Source organism: Geospiza fortis, unplaced genomic scaffold (assembly GCF_000277835.1).
Source record: "Geospiza fortis unplaced genomic scaffold, GeoFor_1.0 scaffold41, whole genome shotgun sequence".
In the NCBI taxonomy this organism is placed as follows: domain Eukaryota; kingdom Metazoa; phylum Chordata; class Aves; order Passeriformes; family Thraupidae; genus Geospiza; species Geospiza fortis.
In genome coordinates this window covers 18,615,590-18,637,100 of record NW_005054299.1, presented here as the reverse complement: position 1 = coordinate 18,637,100, position 21,511 = coordinate 18,615,590, and the positions used below count along the sequence as shown (strand labels likewise).

General features: G+C 36.6%; 1 protein-coding gene across 1 annotated transcript in view; it reads right to left on the bottom strand.

The window, feature by feature from the left end:
* MAP3K4 (mitogen-activated protein kinase kinase kinase 4) overlaps nucleotides 1-19,737 on the bottom strand; it is a 55,937-nt gene extending 36,200 nt beyond the window's left edge. The window contains exons 1-7 of the mRNA XM_031059847.1: nucleotides 19,566-19,737; nucleotides 19,160-19,274; nucleotides 13,519-13,709; nucleotides 9,824-11,205; nucleotides 5,780-6,022; nucleotides 1,704-1,850; nucleotides 338-478 (exon numbers count right to left, since the gene is read on the bottom strand). Of these exons, the coding sequence (XP_030915707.1) occupies nucleotides 338-478; nucleotides 1,704-1,850; nucleotides 5,780-6,022; nucleotides 9,824-11,205; nucleotides 13,519-13,709; nucleotides 19,160-19,274; nucleotides 19,566-19,737 (2,391 nt within the window). The remainder of the gene's footprint in view (nucleotides 1-337; nucleotides 479-1,703; nucleotides 1,851-5,779; nucleotides 6,023-9,823; nucleotides 11,206-13,518; nucleotides 13,710-19,159; nucleotides 19,275-19,565) is intronic.
* Between the last annotated feature and the right edge of the window lie 1,774 nt (nucleotides 19,738-21,511).

The window sequence follows — 21,511 nt, the reverse complement described above, 5'->3', positions numbered from 1 at the left end:
TCAGTGTTGCAACAGAAATGGTGGAACTTCAGAGTTTTATTGAGGTAGCATGGCATCTTATACTTCTTCCTTCTTAGTGCAAGAAAGCTGTTTCCAAGTCCATGTACAGAAACAAGCAGCACCTTGGGGCCCACAGAAGCCAACTGCACCTACTGCATCCTACTCCTACAGCCACTGCAATAATCCATACATTCCCAAAGACTAACAGCTGCTTAATGACATCTCACAAAGTCCCATCTGGGAACCCCAAACAACTGCTGACTTCAATACTCCTCGAGCATAAAACAACACCATAAGCAGAGGAATTAAATAAAACCTACCAAAACAGCTTTCCAGCTTGAGCTTCACCTCCTCTTATATAAGGAGTTATTTCTTTGGTGAAATTCCATTCTTCCTCTAACAGATTTTTTAAACTATGAGATGCTTGAGGTAACTGCTGCAGCATTTGGATCCAGCTTCGCATATAATCAAAGTAAACCTGAACAAGGACACAGATCATTTAAACAGAAATTGTTACACAAGGTGTTAAGGACTAGAACTTCTCAAATCAACGGACAAACTCAGTATTATACAATTTTTAGAAGGTATTTCTACAATAATTTTCATTTGCTCCAACTGAAAATGAGCTGCATGTTTTCACACAATTTATGGCTTAGCAAGTATTAATTTCTGTGTCTCCACAATACCTTCCTGACAATATTGACCACCTTGCTTGCTGTGCTGCTACTTACCATTGTATTAGTGAATACTCACAGTAGCCAGAGTTTTTAAAGCCTGAACTGCTGAAAAACAGTCTCTAAAGCTTTTATTAACTGGATTATGTCAAAAGGTTTTATCTGAACATATCCTCCTAGATATGGATAAGTGCTGTGAAAAGGTTTCTGAGATTCTACACTACACTTGCTATTCCTTTATATCAAGTCTTATCTCTCACCTTTATTTAATTACTATTGTTTTAAACCAATATGAAAAATCCAGGTAAATTCAATATTTCTTTAACCATCTGCCCTTCAGGATTATATTGAATGCAAAAAATTACCTTTTGTTTCAGTTCAATAATCCATAACATCCCTCCTCAAAAATGGTTAAGATACTTTCTATTGGTTTCAGGTATTTTCAGACTACACTGAAAAAATGCCATGATCATAGAATCATGGAATATTTTGGGTTGAAAGGGACCTCAGGGATCGTCTAGTTCCAACCCTTATCTTTCAGAGGCCAAATGTTTTTCTTAAAAATACTGCTTTAACTAATTGCAACAATGAATACACATTAAAACTAAGGTATCAATTATGCATTAATGCAATGCCAATAGACGAGGATACAATGTTAGCAAAAAATAACATTTTATTCTATATTAAAAAGTTCAAACTTTAATTTGTTCAAACTTGAGTTCAAACTAATTTGTTCAAATTTGTTCAAACTAATTAGTTCCAACTTATAGAATTTACAGTTCTATATATGAACCAATTTTGGTAAATACAGGCAATTTACAAGTATATTGTATTACAGAGCAAAACTCAGTATTGCTAAAACAGCACTGGCTTGTGTGTTACCTTTACAAGTCCATTAAAACAATAAAATTGTATCAAAGCAGGGAAAGGAAAAAAAGAAAAATGCAACCATCCCCAAAAGGGATAACAGATTTCTATTAGCAGTATCCAGATCAATAGATCAGTTGAATGCTCTTTTTTGAAGCTTACCATTAACATTTTATGCAAATCCTCTTCAAAAGAATCAATGTTGCAATCAATCTTTTGTAAGTCATCTAACACTTCCCGTAACATGAACTGGTAATATTGCTTCATTAAGAGTCCACCCTTCAGAACTTCTTTACACTCTCTCACTAGCTGCAAGAGAAAAACCCCAAAATTGCCATCAGTCAAGACATTACACTTAAACTCACCCCTTGTCAGCCCAGTTTGTCTAAATATGTTAGTCTGCCACTAAATAATTTCTACAGTTTTTTGAAACACATACAGTCGCTCTACACATCTGCAGGAAAGATGTCACTAGTTTTCCAGGATTATCGCAATCCCATTATTTGCCACATCAATGTAAATGGAGATGGAGGCAGATGTTTCAGACTTACTCCCTGCACAATGCCACAGCAAGCAGCTTACTGGATAATTAGTTTAGAAAGGGGCAAAAGGGCTCACAGTCACGAAATCACCACTTTCAATGGAAGCAAGTCAGGAAAAAAATGCAACGTGTTTAACACAGGCTTAGAGAAATGTTTTACTACAGCGAATTCACTGTCAATCTCCTGGGCAGGTGCCCTCAATTCCAAAAGCCATACCAGACTGAAAATGATTAGTGGGTTTTTGTTGCTTCCTTGGGCAAAGCTAACATGAGGAAAGTTCTCTTTTCAACCGCAGAAGGGGTTGCCTTTGGAAGAGCTGTCACCTCTCCCTGAAAGCTTAGTCTTTTATCTATTTCAAGAGACATGCACAACCACAGGTACACAAGTACACAAGGAGCAAGGATCATTTCAAACCTACACTAACATGTTGATGCCTTTCTTTCAGAAACACTTGAAGTGCTAAGAGTGTATTCTGAGATCATCAGTCTTCAAGTTTGACAAACCCTGATTTTTTTTTCCTAAGGGTCAGAGGGAATGGAATTGTTGGAATTAATATGCTTTTTAAAATCTTCTATAATGGCTCTCCTGGCAAAGTGATATACCAACAGAGTGGACTCAATGTATAAGAAATTATAATGGCACAAAAGCAGAAAACATACAAGAATGTTATTAGTATGACAAGAGTCTCTGGAATCCTTTACAGGCCAGAACACATTGTATTGCATTCCTTGATGTGCAGAGGAAACAAGGACAATAGTCTGAATTCTACAGTTTAAAATTTACCAAGTTAGGTGAAAAGGGGTAAAAAAAGGAATTTTTTATAAGGTGGAAATCCAAATGGACACTTTATATCCCTAACATGTCATATACTTTAAAATTAATGTCCTTCTTCACTCCACTCAATCACATGCAGTGTACTTTCTGTTAACCTATAGGGTTATTTTTTCCCTTCAATGCATATCCATTCCAAAATAAACTTTGTAAAGCTTCATTAAAAATTGAGTTTATTTAAATAATACTTTTCTACAGGGGTATGCTATTGAGTAACAGAATACAGGATCTACAAAAAACCAGCAAAGTTAATCTTAGTGATCTTAATCTTTTGAAACTGAAATTCACCAGGCAGTGGCCAAACAAAATTTTGGTGTACAATGAGCACATGAACGAATATACAGCTTAAACTGAAAATATTATCACTATTATTGGTTTGATGGGTTGTTTTTTGTTTAGGTAGTTTATATAACAAATTATTTTCTCAAAGCAGGTGGGGCAAGACAAACAATACCAACTTTAACAACCAAACAGAAATAACCCACAAGCACATACACACATCCACCTCTCAACACAAATGCTGAATTTAAAAACCATCTTGAACTGTTCAGGTACTAAACTGCCATTAGAAGAGAACAGCTCTCTCCAATAACACAGTATTATCAGGATTACAAAAGCTAGTACTGAAAGTGAAACATGGACAAAAAGGAGGAAGGCAGCAAGAAAGGAGAAAAGGCACATTGTAAGAGGGATATAATCTGTGTTAGTTTTCTTTTTGTGTATATACTTTTCATTGAAAATCATATTAATTTTTTCATACAATTGACTTGCTAGTAATACAAAAATTTAATGTCACCTTGAAAAAGTTGAGTAAAAACACTACCATACCTGATACATTCACACAGTACTGCTACATATTTCCAATGGTACCAAAAAGCAAGAGACACTTAAAGGTCTCAGTGCCTCAAATAAGATTCACTAGGTCAATCACTACAAAAAACAGACTCTGCTGTGCAACTTGCATACAAAGAACAATCAAGATGGTAAGACCATCTAACAGAAGGAAGTGGAGCAGTGCCACTTCCAGAATGCTGTGCTGTAGCACCAGCTCTCCTTCCTGAATAATATCTTGAAAGAATTGAAAAATCTTATGTCTGCAGTTAAGGTGGCTCAGTTGTCTTGAGTTGTGTACAAGTTTTCTGCCCAGTGGCTGGGAGAGCAGCATGACTGAAGACAAGTGAGTTGATCATATTTCAGATGGTCACCTTCTGAGGGCTAGAGAGGGTGATGCATGACATTGATGAGGTCCCCTCTCAGCTGTCTCTTCTCCAGGCTGAACAGGCCCACGTCCTTCAGCCTTTCCTCACAGGAGAGATGTTCCAAGTCCCTAATCATCTTTGTCCTCCACTGGACCCAGTCCAGGAGCTCCATGTCTCTCTTGTACTGAGGAGCTCAGAACTGGACACAGCAGTCCTGATGCACCTCCCTAGGGCTTGAGTAGAGGGGCAGAATCACCTCCCTCAACCTGCTGGCAATGCTCTCACATGATAATAAAATAACTTAATTTGAGGATCAATCTATTTGTAGGAACCAGGTTCCAGAAGGCTGGACCAGAGTATCTCTAATCCAGTCTTCTCCGTAATTCTTTAACACTCTGTGGACTTGAAGAGTAACACAGACTCCTGGACTCTTCAGCTTCATGAAGATTTTAGGAATTATAATTCTTCAGGAAACAAACAGATCTATTTGTGAAACATCTTCCACAGCTCCTTTGCCTATTCAGAAATACTGTGTGGGACGGGAAGTATTTGCTGAGTTGAACTCATTTTTTCAATGTCATTAGTAAGGCAGTGTCCACCACCAAAACAGTCTGGTACAAACATATTATTTTCCAGGAGGAAAAGTGTAATTTTTACTTAGCTTGGAGTCCAGAAGGAGCACACAAAATGTTAAGGGGGGAAAACATAAAATCACCCCCATTTCTGAAGGATACACTGTGTTTAATAACAAAGTATGCTATGCAGCAGATTACTCTGTGATTGTTAAGGCTGAAATTGTAGGCTTCAAATGGGAAGAACAAGAGAGAGCATAGGGCAGGAAGGAAGAGAGAACAAATTTATCTGGGACCACAAAGTAACACAGCAATGCATTTTGGATCAGCAAGTAACTGGGATATGAGATCATAATCAGTCCAAGATCTTATTTTAGATGTTTACTCCTAGAGATCATCTGATAAAACCTTGATTTGGCTATTCTTGCCAAGATGTAGGGACATCAAATGAATTTAGTAAGTCCTAGAACTATAGTTTGAAAATTGGCATTGATCTAAACAGCCTTCATTGTACCTGACAACCTCCAGAAAATAAATCCTTATACAATACTCTCAACCAGTGACAAAACTGACAGTCTTGGGTCACTACTCACAGAAAATAATACACTAGGCTGGGGAAGATTATTTTTTTTTATTTCATTTTTCTTCTCAATTAACTTTCACTATGCAACCACTGCATGTTAGCAGATGTCTTGCATTCACAAGAGAAAAAATCAAATCAAAGAAAAAGGAGAAATACAGACCCTTAAAACTACTTATATTGCCTAAGAAACCCAAACAGAGGAAGATATGTTAGAGAAGATTATATAGCCTATAATGCAAATGGAATCAATACCATTTATTTCTGTTGGCTAATAATATTGTGAATCACTGGTTTCAATATGGAAGCCTAAATCACAGAGCTATACATGACTAGTTATTTATTATGCAAAAAGCAGATCTCCATATGAAATACAAGACTATTTACAAAATTATTACATAATTATACCTTGTAATTTCTTACCCTTATCCTTTTTAAACTGACACCATATCATAATGAAATGACAAAATATTTCAAACACGAAATACGTATTAAAAAAGAAATTGAAGCAAACCTGTTTAATACTCAAAAGAGATGGTTCCCCAGCAGGTCTTTGTTCCAACCTCAGCTTGAGACATTCATGGATAACATTGAGCAGGACCCGGCAGAGAACCAAGAATGCCGGTTCAAAAGATGGCAAATCCATGGATTTCAACTCCTCCCATGATACAGCACTGCATTTTTGCTCGCAACAAGGTGGAAAATTTAGTAACTGCACATAATCTGAACACAACATGGGATCTGGAAATTCTGAAAACTGTAACAAAAAATAGGTATCATGAAAAGGAACCTTAAGTCTTTAGGATTTTGGATTTGTTTAAAATAGCATGCACAGAAGTATGTTCTTAAAAGGTAAAAGTCTATTAGCTGGCAAGTAAACCACACAAGTTTCAAGTTTATATCATTGGGAGATTTTTATGTTAACTCTTTTTTTAAGGATCATCAGTCTCAGGAAAAACAACTATGGACCCTTTGGAATGAACAAAACCACCCACTTTATGTTTCTGTTATGACATTATCTAGAGAAATAAGTGTACACTAAGCTACATCAGGTACATAACCTCACCCCTTTTCAAATACATAATGCATATATTAACATAAAACTCCACATTGTAAATGAATGCAATATTCAAAAAAATGTCACTAGCTAAACTAAGCCAAACTACCAAAAAAGTAACTTTTGAATTTTGGTAGCTTTTACATTTAAACTGTTTAAAAAAGGAATATGAAATATAGACATCAAGCTGATTTGTTCTTTTGAGGATTTTTGTTGGGTTTTTTGTTTGTTTTTTTTTAAATAATAGACTTATTTTTCATTTAAATTAAGATTCCATTTAAATAAAATTACTTTTCTAATTAGAGAAAATAATTGAGACTCTATGAAATAAACATCCTAGAAATCTAAGCTATAAACCTAGTGATAACATTCTAAGCAAGGCTGTACATGGAGGTACTCTGGGGTTTAATTTAGAAAGAAAAGTTGGACTGCAGAACATGTAGCTCCTAAAGATAACAACACACTAGTCATGATTAAAGAATAAGATTTGTTTCAGATTAAGTCTGTTTTATTCTTATTCTCATTTCTCAGCTGCTAACTATGACATCTGAATATCCTTCATTTCATACAGTAAACATAACTAGCATTTTCTAGGTTTTTCTTCAGCCAAATTTAAATAACATCACGACAAAAGGGAGAAAAACATTACCAGTAATTAAAGTAAGGTACTGAAAAATGATAAAACTACTGCCTGGAAAGCTTTAAAAACGTTTTAAACTCATAATCTAGCAGAAAATTAAAACACATATTTACAAACATATCTTCTTAAATGGAATGCTAATGTCTTCTTTTTACTCTCTTTAAAAGGAACATATAGCACCAGAATAGCATCAGAGCTAAAGATCTTTATACAAGAAGTTTTCATTAACAAACAGATCATGAAAATACTACACTTCCACAGTACAAAAAAAAACCTTAAGAAATACAATCCTCATGGTGATGCAAATATAGTTTAGGGAAATTCAGTTCCTATAAAAATATTAAAGAACTAGTCTATGAGCAAAAATTACATAGCCAAATTGAATAAATTTGCAATATTCTTTTCTAGCTTCAATGATAACAGTAAATGACATTAGGGCTTACTTCTAGACACTTAAACTTTTACTGTTCAATCTAACTAATCTTAATCTTCTGCAGGCTCAATCTGAAATATTTCAAATACTTCTTATAAAAACCTCAAGAAAAACTCTAAGCCATTTATTGAGAGTGTACAAAAAACCATACTCCAAATTGCAGCCAGTTGAATAAACAACAAACAGGGTACACAAGCTTAAATACATTCTATTAAAATAATATCTGATCTCATATGCTGTTAAAAATAGTATCCATCTTCACCAAGAATGAAACTGTACAACTTCTATACAGAATGGACTCTATAATGCCTAGAGCCCTGTTAAAGTATCAGAGCCTACAGAGGAATCAAACATGTTCTAGAAAACATTAAGACCAGGAATACATATAAAGATTTACATATATTTAGGATGAAATGAGCATTAAAATGTATACAGTGGAAAAATCCAGAAAGCACATTTTAGATGTGTTTTAGACACTGTTTAAGCAACAATAGAAACAAAAGTATGTCCAGAGACTTAGAAGTATACACATAAACAAAGAGTCAAGTAACAGAAACAATAAAGATTAACAGAATACTAACAACTCTGTCTGCATACAAATACCAAACTGAACTGCACTAAAAAAAAGACACTACATTCAAAGTTCTGTCAGATGCAAAGACCAAGCAATTGAAACCCATCTCTTCCATTTTAGTATAAAGTCATCTTTTGCTGCATTAAGTACACAGAGTTGTTTGTGGTTTTTTTCTGGTAACGTTCTTCAAAGGTTGGTGCAGGAAAGAAGTTGACAATTTATATATATATATAACATTGACCTTTACTAAAAACCATTACTTAAAAGAGAATAACGGTAATAATTACTGAAAATGAACATTCAAAGCAGTCACAAGGGTAGAGAAGGGAGAAAAGATTAACCTTACATCTTATACAAGTCATCCAACACTACATTACCAGAAAGTCTAATTCTCTGAAGCTGCACCAAAAAATCTAGCTACTTAATGTTTCATTAACTTGTTTTAAAAACCCTTATGCAGTCAAAACTTTTGAGGTATTTAGCAGTTCCAAAAATATATTCCAAGTCCATTTTCAATGGACTATATTATGTCTTATTATTATGTCTATATTATGTCTTGTTTACTTTGATTTTTTAAAATTTATTTCAACCTATATATGTTAAGCTGAACTTTCGAAGTGTATGCGGTTTTGGGGTGCTTTTGGTTACTGTAACAAAATACCTGCAAGTTTTGCTTAGGCACCTGACTCTAAGGAAATGTTCACGCATTTCTAATGCAAATTTTCTAAAACACAAGCTGAAACCAATTAGAGAATAAATAAAATTTCAACTAACAGCTTAATTTCTACAGTAATATCTACACTAGTAACAGTACAAATAAAAAACTTTCAAAATTAAATAGCTTTATATTTATAAATTTATTCATCCTAAAAAAATAACTTCTAAGGGAGATCAGCAATTCTTAGTTCTTTTGCAAATGTGACAGTCAACATTAAAAGATCTGCAACATTTTGAAGACCACATGATATCCATATCAGAATGGGCATGTTAGCTAAGACATGCCTTTGTCCAGAATTCTCAGAATTTTGCCCAGAATTCTCAGTGCCATTTTACCAAGGAGATCAAGTAATCCTTACCACCAATTTTTCCTAGCATAAAAATGCCTACAAGTTAGATAACAGTTTATATTAAGAAACAATACTCTGCATTGACAGAATTAGTGACCGCATCTTACAACATGAAACTACTGTACTTCACTTACTGCTTAATTCCTACATTGGTTTTATTAACTCAGCCATTCTTAATTAAGAATATAAAATTACCCAAAGAAAAACAATAATTAAGCTGAAAGCCAACTAAAGAATGCAACACTAACATGACTTGTTTTCATAGATTTCAAGGTTGAGTCCATTCATTTATCCCATCTCTCCTCAAGCATAATGTGCCACCACAGTACTTCATTTGTGTAGATGAGAAAAACCACCAAAAAAAAAAACTACAGTGACATTTTTATAAAGAATGTCTTGCAGAAAAACATCCAGTCTTGAAGACAAGAAAAATTACCACCTCCATAGTTGATTTTTCTCAAATTCAACTGTTGGGCCTGATTTTCCACAGTGATTTTTCTGACTTGTTGATTTAGACATTAGAAAATATAATGAACAAAAATGTTATCATAAAAATGTCATTTCAATTACGAACAAGAACAGAGAACTAGCTTGGGCTTCACACAAATTCAGTCAAACAACAGATTCATTTCCATGGAAGGAGAACTGAGCTCCTAATCATAATATACAGTTTTCCAAAAACCAACTAAGCAAACAAAATATTGATAAGATCCCAATTCCTACATTTTCAGTTACGAACAACACAGCAAGGAGGTGCTCCTGTAATCCATTTACACTGGTAACCTACCTCCAGCTGGTGATCACTCCTTACTAACGCCATACGGGCCCTTTGCAATGAACCATGCATTAGCTTGTGCAGTCTTAAAATTAGTTTCCTCAACCCCATTTGCTTCAGTGCTTTATCAACAAACGGCCTGTAAATAGAGGTCAAACAGTGTTGGCTGCAGCTTCCCTCAGCGCTGCATTCTGGAATAGCCCAGGAAGTAGAGTCATCCTCAGATTCAAGCCTATCAAGCCTCCTTGAAAAACGGTCCTGAAAGTCAAAATTTGGCTTATTAGTAAAATTGTTCTTGATGGCTTGTCTAAGTTCCTCAACATTCTCCTCAGAGATTTGTTCTTCACCATCACTCTCTTCTGTGCATGTTCCTGAGGACTCCTTCACTTCTACTTTCCTATCAATGTCTTCATCATCTGGATCATTGTCCTTAGACAGTCGAGGAGAAGGAATTTCAAACACTGGCCAGCCAATGTCAGACAGATTTTTGATGCCCAATACAGTCCCCATAATCCTTAGTTTCTGGTTTAAGTCTTTTGTAATATTTAACCATAGACAGAGTGCCTGCACCCTGTCTTGGAAGTCCTTTGCAGCATACTTTTCGTAGTCCTTTTGAAGAGCCTGCAGAGATGGATAAAGTGCTTCTATGTACTCCAGCAGCTCCATTATTCGCTTTACCTGCTCAAATGAGACCCGCTGCCGATGGAGGTGTTCATGGTAACTCGAGTAACCCAAAGCACTAGTTCCATGTGTTGACTTGCAAACTCCTTCTCCTGAAGTACCATTGAGACTGGCTCCATTTTTTACAGAAGACAAGTTTCCATAGTCCACTTTGAAGGTGAGGATTTCATTGATGATATCGGGGATAGCTTGACGAGCTGCATAGAGATAGAGGTCTTGGTCATTAATGCTCCGGCCAGCATGCCAAGCTTGCAGCTCCAGCCAGATCAGCTCATTGGATCGGTTCAACCACACAGAGGAGGTGTTTTCCTGTCCTCTCTGTTCCCTGTCCTTTTTCTTTGACACTGAGGTAAGTTTTAACAGAAGTCGGAGGGTTTCAAAGAATTTTAACCGGTCTGCCGGGCAATCAGTCCTAGAAGTCTGGCGTGTAGTTCTGGGTATTGGCATGGGCACAGAGACTGGAAGCTTAGCATGGCTACAGCCAAGGCTGAGGTAAGGCTTATTGAGATCAACATCTGGAATTGTTTTTTTTGGCAGAGAGCCACCAACTGAGTCTAACATAAATGAGCACTGCACATTTTTCTTGTGATCTCGTTCTGTTGTCCTTAGGGCATCTCTGATCTTTTTCCCTTGCTTATAGCTGTGCTCTTCCACATTCTCAATGGTTTTCCCATTGTCTTTATGCAAAGACTGAGACGGCACACTCATCTTTTCTGTAAGCAAAGAAAAAAGAATGTGACTGCAGCAACAAAAACAAGCATATTTCAGTTCAGTTCCCAATCATTTAGGTTGAGCATAAAAATGTTTAATATAAATAAAACAAAACAGGCACGGATAGAAGTAAAATGTAGTCTTACTATTAGAAGTTACCACTACTATACCCTAAACCAAAGGATTTTTTCTTTTTCTCTTGCTTTACATTTTTTTGCAGAAAGGACCTCAGGGAATTCTCATCTTGAGTACCCCAACGAACATGGTGTGACAGAAAGTAAACAACCAAGTACCAGAAGCACAAGTAAGCCAAGCTCCTAATTCCCAAAATTCTTTCAGTTATCTAAATAAAGATACCTTAAATCTCATTCATAAACATCTAAAAAGTTATTTCAAATTTATTTTTATAATGATTAGTTACATCCAACCAACCTCTGATAGACTTCTCTTAACTGAAGTATAGCCATTCAAGGTCAGTAAGAGCATATGCATACACATTCAAGGTCAACAAACTACTCCACAAGGTTTTGGGGTGGCTTTTTTTTCTCCTCTTCATAATAGAAACTAACTGTTCTGAGATAGTACACATAGGCAAAGGTAAAAAAAAAAAAAGAACTTTCCAGAAAAAGATACTTTACACAACACTATCCAACTAATCAGGGAAAAAAAACTCAAACGTATTTTAAAATACTCATGATAACAAAGAAAAGGATATTATCATGCCAGAAGCAAGAACCATTCCCCTCACAAACAGAAAAACCTTGCTCCAAAAACTCTAAATCAATAAGCAGGGATAAACAACAACTCCTTGTTTCTCATAAATTATCAAACTTCTACATGTGCTCAGAAGCAAAGGCTAACAATGAAATATAATACATTCTATTTCTTTAGTATCACAATGTCTCTGTTTCGAAACTAACTCTTTTTTAAAACACATAACGAAAATACAACAACAAAAAAATCACCAAAAGCAAGAAAATTTTACATAGCCACTATATACAGGGATAAAATAGAGTTAATGTTGCAACAGAAGAATTTTACTGGCTTTTAAATGTGCCTTTTAGTGAAGTTAAAGAGGCTTAATAATTCTAATGTCTACAGTTACCCGGCAATAGTAACAGGATTTTTCTGTATTTTCATATAAGGAAGAGGTATTTAGGTGAATGTTCTCTTCAGCGATGTTATTTGGAGGTTGCATGATGTGAAAGGGAATAGAAGCTTTGGAAAATGTTTGTATTGGCCCTTCTTTTATTACGAACTTGCATTCTACAGCCCTACACAACCAAAGAATTTACTATATTCCCTTATTCACGCCAAACAATTCACCTTTTTCTTCCCTACATTTTACCTCAAAAATGTTACCCTTGCTATACACTCTAATATTTCCTTGCTTCATGTGAAGCAATTTAAAAAATTGCTTCCAAAATATTAACTAGCAATAGTCAAGCTGCCATAACTCTGGCAAATAATTGTCTGACATAGTTTGTTATTTTTTTTTAAATATATTAAACAAACAACAAAACAAACCCACAAAAACCTAGTTGTATTCTGTATGAAAACATTGAACATGCAATCTTAAATGGCTTTTTTGCACCCATGCAATTTCAGCACCAACCAAAAAAAATCATTTTAAGCTAAAAGGTTTTATTATGTGGTACCATTACCTATCAACATTAGGGAAAAAAGCATATCAAGTATGGGGTTTCCCCCATTATCTCCTCATACTGAAGCATCAGAAGCAAGCAGAAGTAACTACACTTTAAGCAATTCACTGACATTAAAGAGTAAAGAATAATCACTAAAAATTGTATTTTGCAATAAGCAGCCTGTGAAGTGTTTCAGAACATGAAAAGTGAGCAGAAAAGCAACTACACCATTAGTACAATCACAGAATCGCAGAAAAAAGTGATTAAAAAATACTTCTGAAAGTAATTTTTTCCAACTTTCTGCTCAAAATTGGGTTTATTTCAAAACTACTTTAGCCTGCTCATGATTTTAACCAGTTCTGTTTTAGAAATCTCCAAAGATAGAGATTCCACAAGCCAACAATCCCTCTAGTAAATTTCATTGTTTAAGCACTCTCATAGCAAAATTTTTCTTCTAATACCAAGAGCCTTCCCCTGTTGCAATTCACAACAGCTGCCTCCTGTTCTTTTACTGGACCTCAGTATCCAGCTCCACCTTCTGTATAAGTGTATATATCCAGCTCCACCTTCTGTTTAAGTGAATAAGTGTATATATCTAACTCCACCTTCTGCTTAAGTGTACCTCCACCAGGTAGGCATTTTAGGGAAAATCCAAGGCACCACACCTACCTTTCGAAGTGGAGCGGCCAGCAGGTCTGCTGACATTATTTTTCTGATGCTTTGTTGACATACGCTTCATCTGGCGGGGTGTACTGGGGGGAGAAGCGCCATAGAAAGTGTCAGCACCTGCTTCATCTGATAATTCCTCAGGGTCGGATTCAGAGATCTTGGAAGCAGCATGTCCTGATTTGCACTCTTTCCTGCAGAGAACAAGATAGACCGTTACAATCAAGATAAAGACATTTTACTTGCAATATCTGTTTAAAAAGCTAATTCATCTAAAAATCACAACCACAGTCAACCTTCTCTATTTTACGGTCACATCCATGTATACTTACCCCAGTTTTTTTCATATCCCTAAGGATAAGTTTCCAGTCAAATAAATAACAGGCAACATACAAAGAGGATGGTATAGGCAGTGTCACTCACTAGAAGAACACAATGTAAACATACACATATATGTATCTCTTCCTGAAAAAAACTTGTGGCAAGCCTACACTAAGAGATGCATGAAATAAACAAAGGTTCAAACGTACAAACATAATGCAAGACATTCAATCTAATCAGCAGCAGGAACAACAGCAGAGGTCTTCTCTTCCATACTCCACCCCCTAAACCCCTCAAAGGCAACTTCTAAAATCATTCTCCCACCCTTCACAAAACTTTTACCTAGCATAGGAGATCTGAAAGTATTTTTCATAGACTTTAACATCAAGAATAACATTAAGATCATAAATAAATACTATAATTCTCCAGTGGTGCCATACATGGAATTCTCTTGCTTAAATACATATCAGGGAGAAGAACACACATCATTTTCAGAGGAAAGAAAGAAACGGTTTGCCTCTATTCCCCCACTTATTTCTGAAGCAGGTGTGCATATTACAACTCTACAGAACTCTCAGTAACTCTTGACTCTAGCAAAAGACACTGAGGCAAAGAAATAGTCAATCTAAATCAGTGCAAGATAGCATCAGTATCTGATAACTTCAATTTCATTCAAATCACAAATTATATTTTACTTGCTACTATTTTAGGGGCAGACAAAGAATGTTACTCATAAGTCCAGTGAAATGAGTCTGAGTTACTGCAGCCAGAAGTATGTCAGAATATTGACAGCTAGTAGAACAGTAGTAAGGCTAACAAAACAAAAACAAAACACAAATATTGTTCTTTTTCTTGGCCTTTAGCTATAAACAGAAATAAATACCTTAGTATGCAGAACAGTTATGTTCTCTACAAAGCCACAGAAACACTTAGTGCATGAAATACTCTTTTCACTTTACTCTTCTCACTCTACTACTTCAGCTTTGAGAAGGCAGGAGGCAAGTTCACCAATTTCTGCAGATGAACTTTACTGGTTACCCAATAAAAATGACCCAGGTGGTATCACAGCACCACCCGGAGTTCCAGGAGAGCCCTACAATCTGGTCATAGTGACAACCACACAAAATCACCAATACTTTTAGTCTGGTTTCCTTGCCTTGGGACATCATGCTGCTGCTGTGTCTCAGCAATGTGATTTAACCAACCCCCACTGTTCAAATATAAAAAATAACTCTTACAATTGTTCCTACAGATCTTGTGAAAATAGGTGGATGAGTGGAAGAAACAGATCTTGCAAGTGTTGAGCTGGGAAAGTAGAATTCAAGTTTACATATTTTTGGACACCAGAAGAGCTTTACTTCTGAGAATGTTTGTAAACAGCCCTACTGCAAAACAGGCAGAGAACACCCCTCTGATCTTGCCAAAGACCAATCAACCACAAGAGACTAAACCACATAAAACAGAAGTCATTAGTTCCAGCACTTATGGAGCCATTTATTTTTTCAGCGATCTCACTGGCCTGGCAAGGCACAGGGTGGAGTGCTGATGCTCTTGCAGAGTCTGGCAGAACAGATCCTGCAAGCACTCACGTTAGGTCTCCAAGGCAGTTTTAAACTAGGACAAGTTACCTCATTAGGGCAGACCAGTGAAAACACTGTTTTCCTTCTGTTTATAAGCAAGCAACCTCTTCGAAAAACTTAATGATCAAACCTCTCCACCAAGCCAAACTAGATAATCTTTAAAGAACTTTAGGTTATTCTGGTCTCTATCTCTGGAGGCACTTGAAAGATCTGTAGATGAGGCCCTTAGAGGACATGGTTTATTGGTGGACTTCAATGTGTTACTTTACAGTCGGACGCAATCTTAGAGGTCTTTATCAACCTAAATGATTCTATAATTCTACCTTGTTTGTTTCTTGCTATATTTGATGAGAGAGCATGAGTGCCAGAAGTATTCAAATTACCCTCCAACCTCACACCTGAATTACATACATACCTATACAGCAGCATCCAGTATGACTTACTTAACATTTAACTCTTTTTGCTGGGTAATTTAGTAAGATATTCTTTGATAAGAAGCACAGCAGACATCACAAAACATGCAGCACTTGAAATCATATCACAAAACCAGCAATCATGCTCTCATTCGTAACAACAGATGCAGTCTTGTTAGCAGCTGGTGAGATGATCTAACCAAAGCTGGTTGGTCAGCTTAGAGACAGAAAGGCACAGGTTGCAAAGCAAGTTTTAAAAATCCAGCACACTCAGATTTGGGTTTGTGTGCAAAGCCTATACCTCAAATCAGTGTCAATTGACACAATGAATCAGTTTCACCAGTGCAAACCTTGTGGTAAAACAATGCACTAAATATACAGGGTCTGAACTAAAGCAGCTACCTCAGCTTTGACATGCTAGGATCAATTTTCCTAATCCACACACCACCAGACATATATGATCTTCATCGGCAACACTCTAGTAAAATCAGTTATGGTTTACAGATTCCTGACACAGCATTTGCAATGTTTGTGTGTTATTTACCATCATGAACAAACCATAGACTAATTAAACCTGCCAATCTCTAAAACGCAGTGCTGGCAAACCTGAATCAGATTATACTGTTGGTTATTAGACAGAATTGTTGGTTCCCAAATACTGTTGCAACCAGGGTTGAGAAACATTAATCAAAGCTAATTTCTTCTTAGCTACCAAGATATGCAGGTTGTCTCCCCCACAGCCAGTGAGAACCATGCAAATCTTAATCAGACTTACACACAGAAAGTGAAAGCCAGAAATGCACTTACTATTTGCCAATAGCAGCCTAAACCAAATCCCTAGTAGGAAAACTAGAAGTGCATAATTTTCATATTTTATTCACAGGTTTCCAGTCTCAATTTTCATGAGAAAAATACTTCTTGGAAATTTACCCGTGGAATATAAGAAAGACTGTAGCCAGGATGCATTAATCACAAATATTGTAAAAGTTTTAAGAGCCGCATGGTAATAACAACCAAAGCAAAACACCTTGACAGCTCTGAAATGCACCAAAAAACCCCAACAAACTGAGAATGTTTCCAAAAGTAACTACTGTATGTTACACCAGGGTGCATTTCAACCAGAAGCTCAAATGACAGAATACATAATTTCTTCAATTTGCACTTCTGGATGACAACACGATTTGGGGGTTTTTTTCAGCTAAGTAAAAGTGATGGCAATGTATCTAAAAATTCAGCTCAGTCATGAAAATCAAGATAATTCTTCTAGATTTTCAAAGGTCTGCAAACAAAAATAGGAAGGGGGGACAGAAATTAAAGCATGAAATTTGAAGCAGCAGGGCAGAAAAAAAAAGTCTGGTAAGTACCACTACTGATAAAGGCCACAACCTTTGGAAAAATACGTTCATTTATCACTAAAAAAAACAATCAGCAAATTAAAAGACCACTGAGGATCAGAGGGGACCGTTACAGTCATTAGGCTGAAGTAGGAGGAATACAATTTTCAACCAGCACAAAATTTTGCAGTTTCCTGAAGTATCATGCAAACTTCCAAAGTTTGTAACATCCATTAATGAGAGATCATCCTAAAAACTGTGACAGCTATATGGGGGAAAACATCTTTTTACTCTTCCCTTCTATCAGCTACCCTCGACATAAGCAGGAGTTCAAATACATTAGGCACTTACATAATGAACTCATGTTCAGCCATTGCTCATCATCCCACAGGCAGGTTAAAAGCTTGCTGGGGTCAGAGCAGCAGAGGTCAATGGACTGGAGTACAAGCACATGGCAGTAACTTTTTGAGTTATGCAGTTACCACACAGGAGCCAGGATCATCCCCCACCACAATGGTCTGGAAGCCGTGCACTCCAGACACTGCTGCTGTAAACAGCCTCCTGCAGCTTCAAAGACATCACACCATGCAGGAATCAGGAAGGCTCTTTCTCAACACTTCTTACAGCACCCTGTCACTTTCATACAAAGAACTGCAACATCTTTACAGGATCCTGCCCCAAATTACCAAGTACTAGCTCTTGACATTCAGCGGCTTTGTTTTGAAAGCAAAGTGTCCGGTTTTCAAACAGATAGATACTCCTTAACTCAGTTTCAGCTGGATAATTAATGCAGGAAGACAAAGCTACATTAGTCTGTTCTTGGTAAAGCACATTCCCAGTCAGCAAAAGCAGCAGAAAACAGAGGCACAACACACTGCCAAACACATCTTGTTAAAGTTAAGGTAGTTCTCCCCAAAGGTAGATGCAACCAGTCTATTTCAAACAGTATTCTGACAAGAACTGCCATCACCCAACAGCTGCTGGTAATACAAAAAGCAAACAGAATTTTTAGATACCCACCTTTGCACCTGTTAAAACAGAAAAACTCCAAAGTATTCAGTCGGTGCTGCTAAACACCACACACAACAAAACTGGAATCAGAAGCTCCAGTTTCTTTGGGGAGGTATTAGGTTTAATTTTGTTGCAGAAGAGAATGTAATGGTAGTCCTGGACCCACAGCTCAAGGAAGGAACTTCACTAAACGATCAGTAGCACCTTGGGTATCAAAGACTGAGGATTAGACAACCTAATCAGGAAAACAAGATTTGTTGCCCTGAAGTTCTGCTACAGTTCTGCTACAGTAGGGACAGCTACCTGGTGTAAACACATAGTGTTACGTTCTCACATTAGGAAAGCATCATGCACCCCTGTATTTTAACCACTGTTTAAAAATTATGTTCTGAGGGAAGCTGGAAGCTCAAATAAATTTACATGGTTCTGATAGGTTGCTGAACTGAAAGCAGAAGCAACTAAAAATCCAGCTTTGGATATGGTATTTTCAAAGATCTGCTACACGTGTAAATACAAAAATGAAGTGTTTGATGCTACTGCATTTACTATAAACTGCCCTAAGTGCAGCAAAAAGAAGTCTTCAGTACAAGGGAAGGAAAAGATCTTGTTGGGTTTTTTTAAATTACCTTTTTTTATTACAGCACAGAAGGAATTTGGACACAGTATGTACAAATGAAGCTGTATTTTTTTGCTATATGCACCCTGTTTAAGTCTGGCACAGTGCTCACAGGAAGGAAATTGCAAATTTCAAATTATGTTTTAAAGAAGATACAGTACCAGCATAAAAATTTCAGTTTTAATAAATATTTGAATTCAAATTCATAGCTGTACATAGCTACAATTTTTTTTTCCCAGAGGATCAAGGGAAGGCAGGATATGTGATCATCCAAGGAATGAACAACCAGCATACTAGGGGGAAAAAGCTGACACCTGGACAGGAGCAAAGGAGAGCAAAGAATTTATTTATAATAGATAGTAATTTTACCATTTACTCCTGACACAAAATGCAAAAAAGCACTTGCATCCTTCATCTAGTATGTCTACATATGCAAATCCTACAGAATCTAAGTTTGCATTAAAACAGCTTACAGCAAAGACACCTGTAAGAGCACAAAAAAGGAAGCAATATTCCAAAAAAAATTTATCAAGTATGAAATGTAAAGCCATTCACACAACTTTTTACAGTGAAGACCCTCAGAAATTACCAACACTACAGGCATGGTAAGATGACACACTAAAAAGGGGAACCTGTTCCAATGCACCTTTTGCTTCCCAGGCTGCACATCCCTGCCCCTTTTGCCATCCCTTCTGCACAGAAGGCAACCATCACGTGACCTCAATCACCAGCCTGACAGTGAACAAACCCATTGGTTTTTTAGTGCACCACTTACCTGTCACATGAATTCCCACAAGCAAAAACCCTGCAGCCACGCGACAGCCAAGCTCCTCCACCACATCATTCCTGAGCCTGGTATTCCCTTGTAGAGACACCAGGGTGAAGGAAGCAACCTGCTGAGTGTTAAGTGAAATGGTGCCCTCAGTCACTCTCTTCTGGCTGCACATGAAGCAATTTTACATGACTGTCTATCCTTTCTGCTTTCCAGACACTTTGCCAGAAGTCACCAGCACCCCAGATGCACAGGTATAACTCAAAGTATCAACCCTGGCTCTTCACTGGTGCTGACGAAACAATCCAGCTTAGCTGAAACGCCTTTGTTAGCAGGATTTTTCCAACTCCAGCTACTTTAATTTTGATTAGGCAGCTAAATGTACTTAATGTCACACTAGCAAGTTCCATGTGGCAGACATTCCTAGTTGAGGGACGGCAAGAGAGGGATGTTAGGAGATGAGAACAGTCATTTTTAGATGAGTTAGCCGCAAAACTAATGCGGATTTTTAGTTGCAGCACCAATAAAAGCAAAATACTTGGGCAAGAAAATGCTTAAGGTGATACTGGTGTAACCATTAAGAACTGATTGATTACATAATTCCAGTAGCTTTCTTATAAATTAAACTATGAACAAGGGAGTGTGAGCATAGGAATAATGACAAACACTAAAACCTCATTAGTGAATTGTTAGGACAGAACAGAAACCCTTGAAAAGCCTTGCTTTGTTCACGATTTACACCTTGTTCTCTTTGAAAACAAACCTGTAGCAGGACTGCACAAGTGAGGGTACTCAAGGCTGCTATGAAACCCGTGCCACCCACGGAAAACTACAGGTTTACACTGCAACAACCCTGCTAACAGTTAAGAACAATAAATTCCACATCAACTAAGGAAGCAATATAAAGCAAGCATTTCAGCAGCAACACAAACAGTGGTTTGGAGCAAGACTTCACCGTGAGAAAACCACCACTGTTTCTCCAGAAACCACCAAGGACAAAATAAAAGTCATTACTTGGGAAAAGACTAATGTACAGCTTTGAGCTAAACAGTTAAACTGTAATTGATTCCCAGCAACAACTTTTCCTCCTTGGTACCTCTCAATTAAGCTGTTTAATTAGAATGGAAGGACCCAGCAAGTGTGAACACACTTCATTTCTCCAGTAGACCATCACAAATTTCCTTAGAGCACTAATGTACTTACTAGCAAATTTTAGTTTAACAGAAAAATTTTAACAGAATTTTCTCCTTCTCAGGATCTGGAAGCCACCAGAGTCAGTTCGGTGAATTACTACTACTTTGGCACTTTTCCCAAATTTCTCCTATATTCCTGGGCAGAAGCTTCTATATGTGCTTACTATATTTACAACAGAAAGACAATGTCACAAAAAAATCTAACAGAAGTTATTGAAAGAGTGGTGAGGAACTGAAGCACCTTTTGGCTGATTAAAACAACATGGTAAACCTCAAAAGAAGAAATTGTCAAACACTGATTCAAGAATAAATTAAGCACAATGCAAAGTAGCATTCATCATGTCTTTTTATAGCAAGTAGTGATAAGCACTACTGAGACACATTTAAATGATCTAAGGAAGTAATTTTTCTTCTGCAAGTTTTACCAACTAGAAATAAGTATAAAAAATTAATAAAATAGAGCTCTCATAAAAGTTCTGGCAGTTCTTCATGTTCTCATCTCAGAAAAAATACCCAGAACTTTCTGTTCTTTTTTATCAGCAAATTTGAAAACAGAGAAAGCTTAACTAATTTTTCCATCTTGGATTTTTATTATAAGTTTTCATACAAATTTGAACCATGATGTAACAGCATTTACAGTACATTCATTTCTGAGCTTGCCCCAATAAATTATTTGATTAAAACTATCCCATATTTTATTTCAAAAGAAAAAAAGTCTATTTAATTCTACCCTTGCTCTATAATGTGTAATAAAGT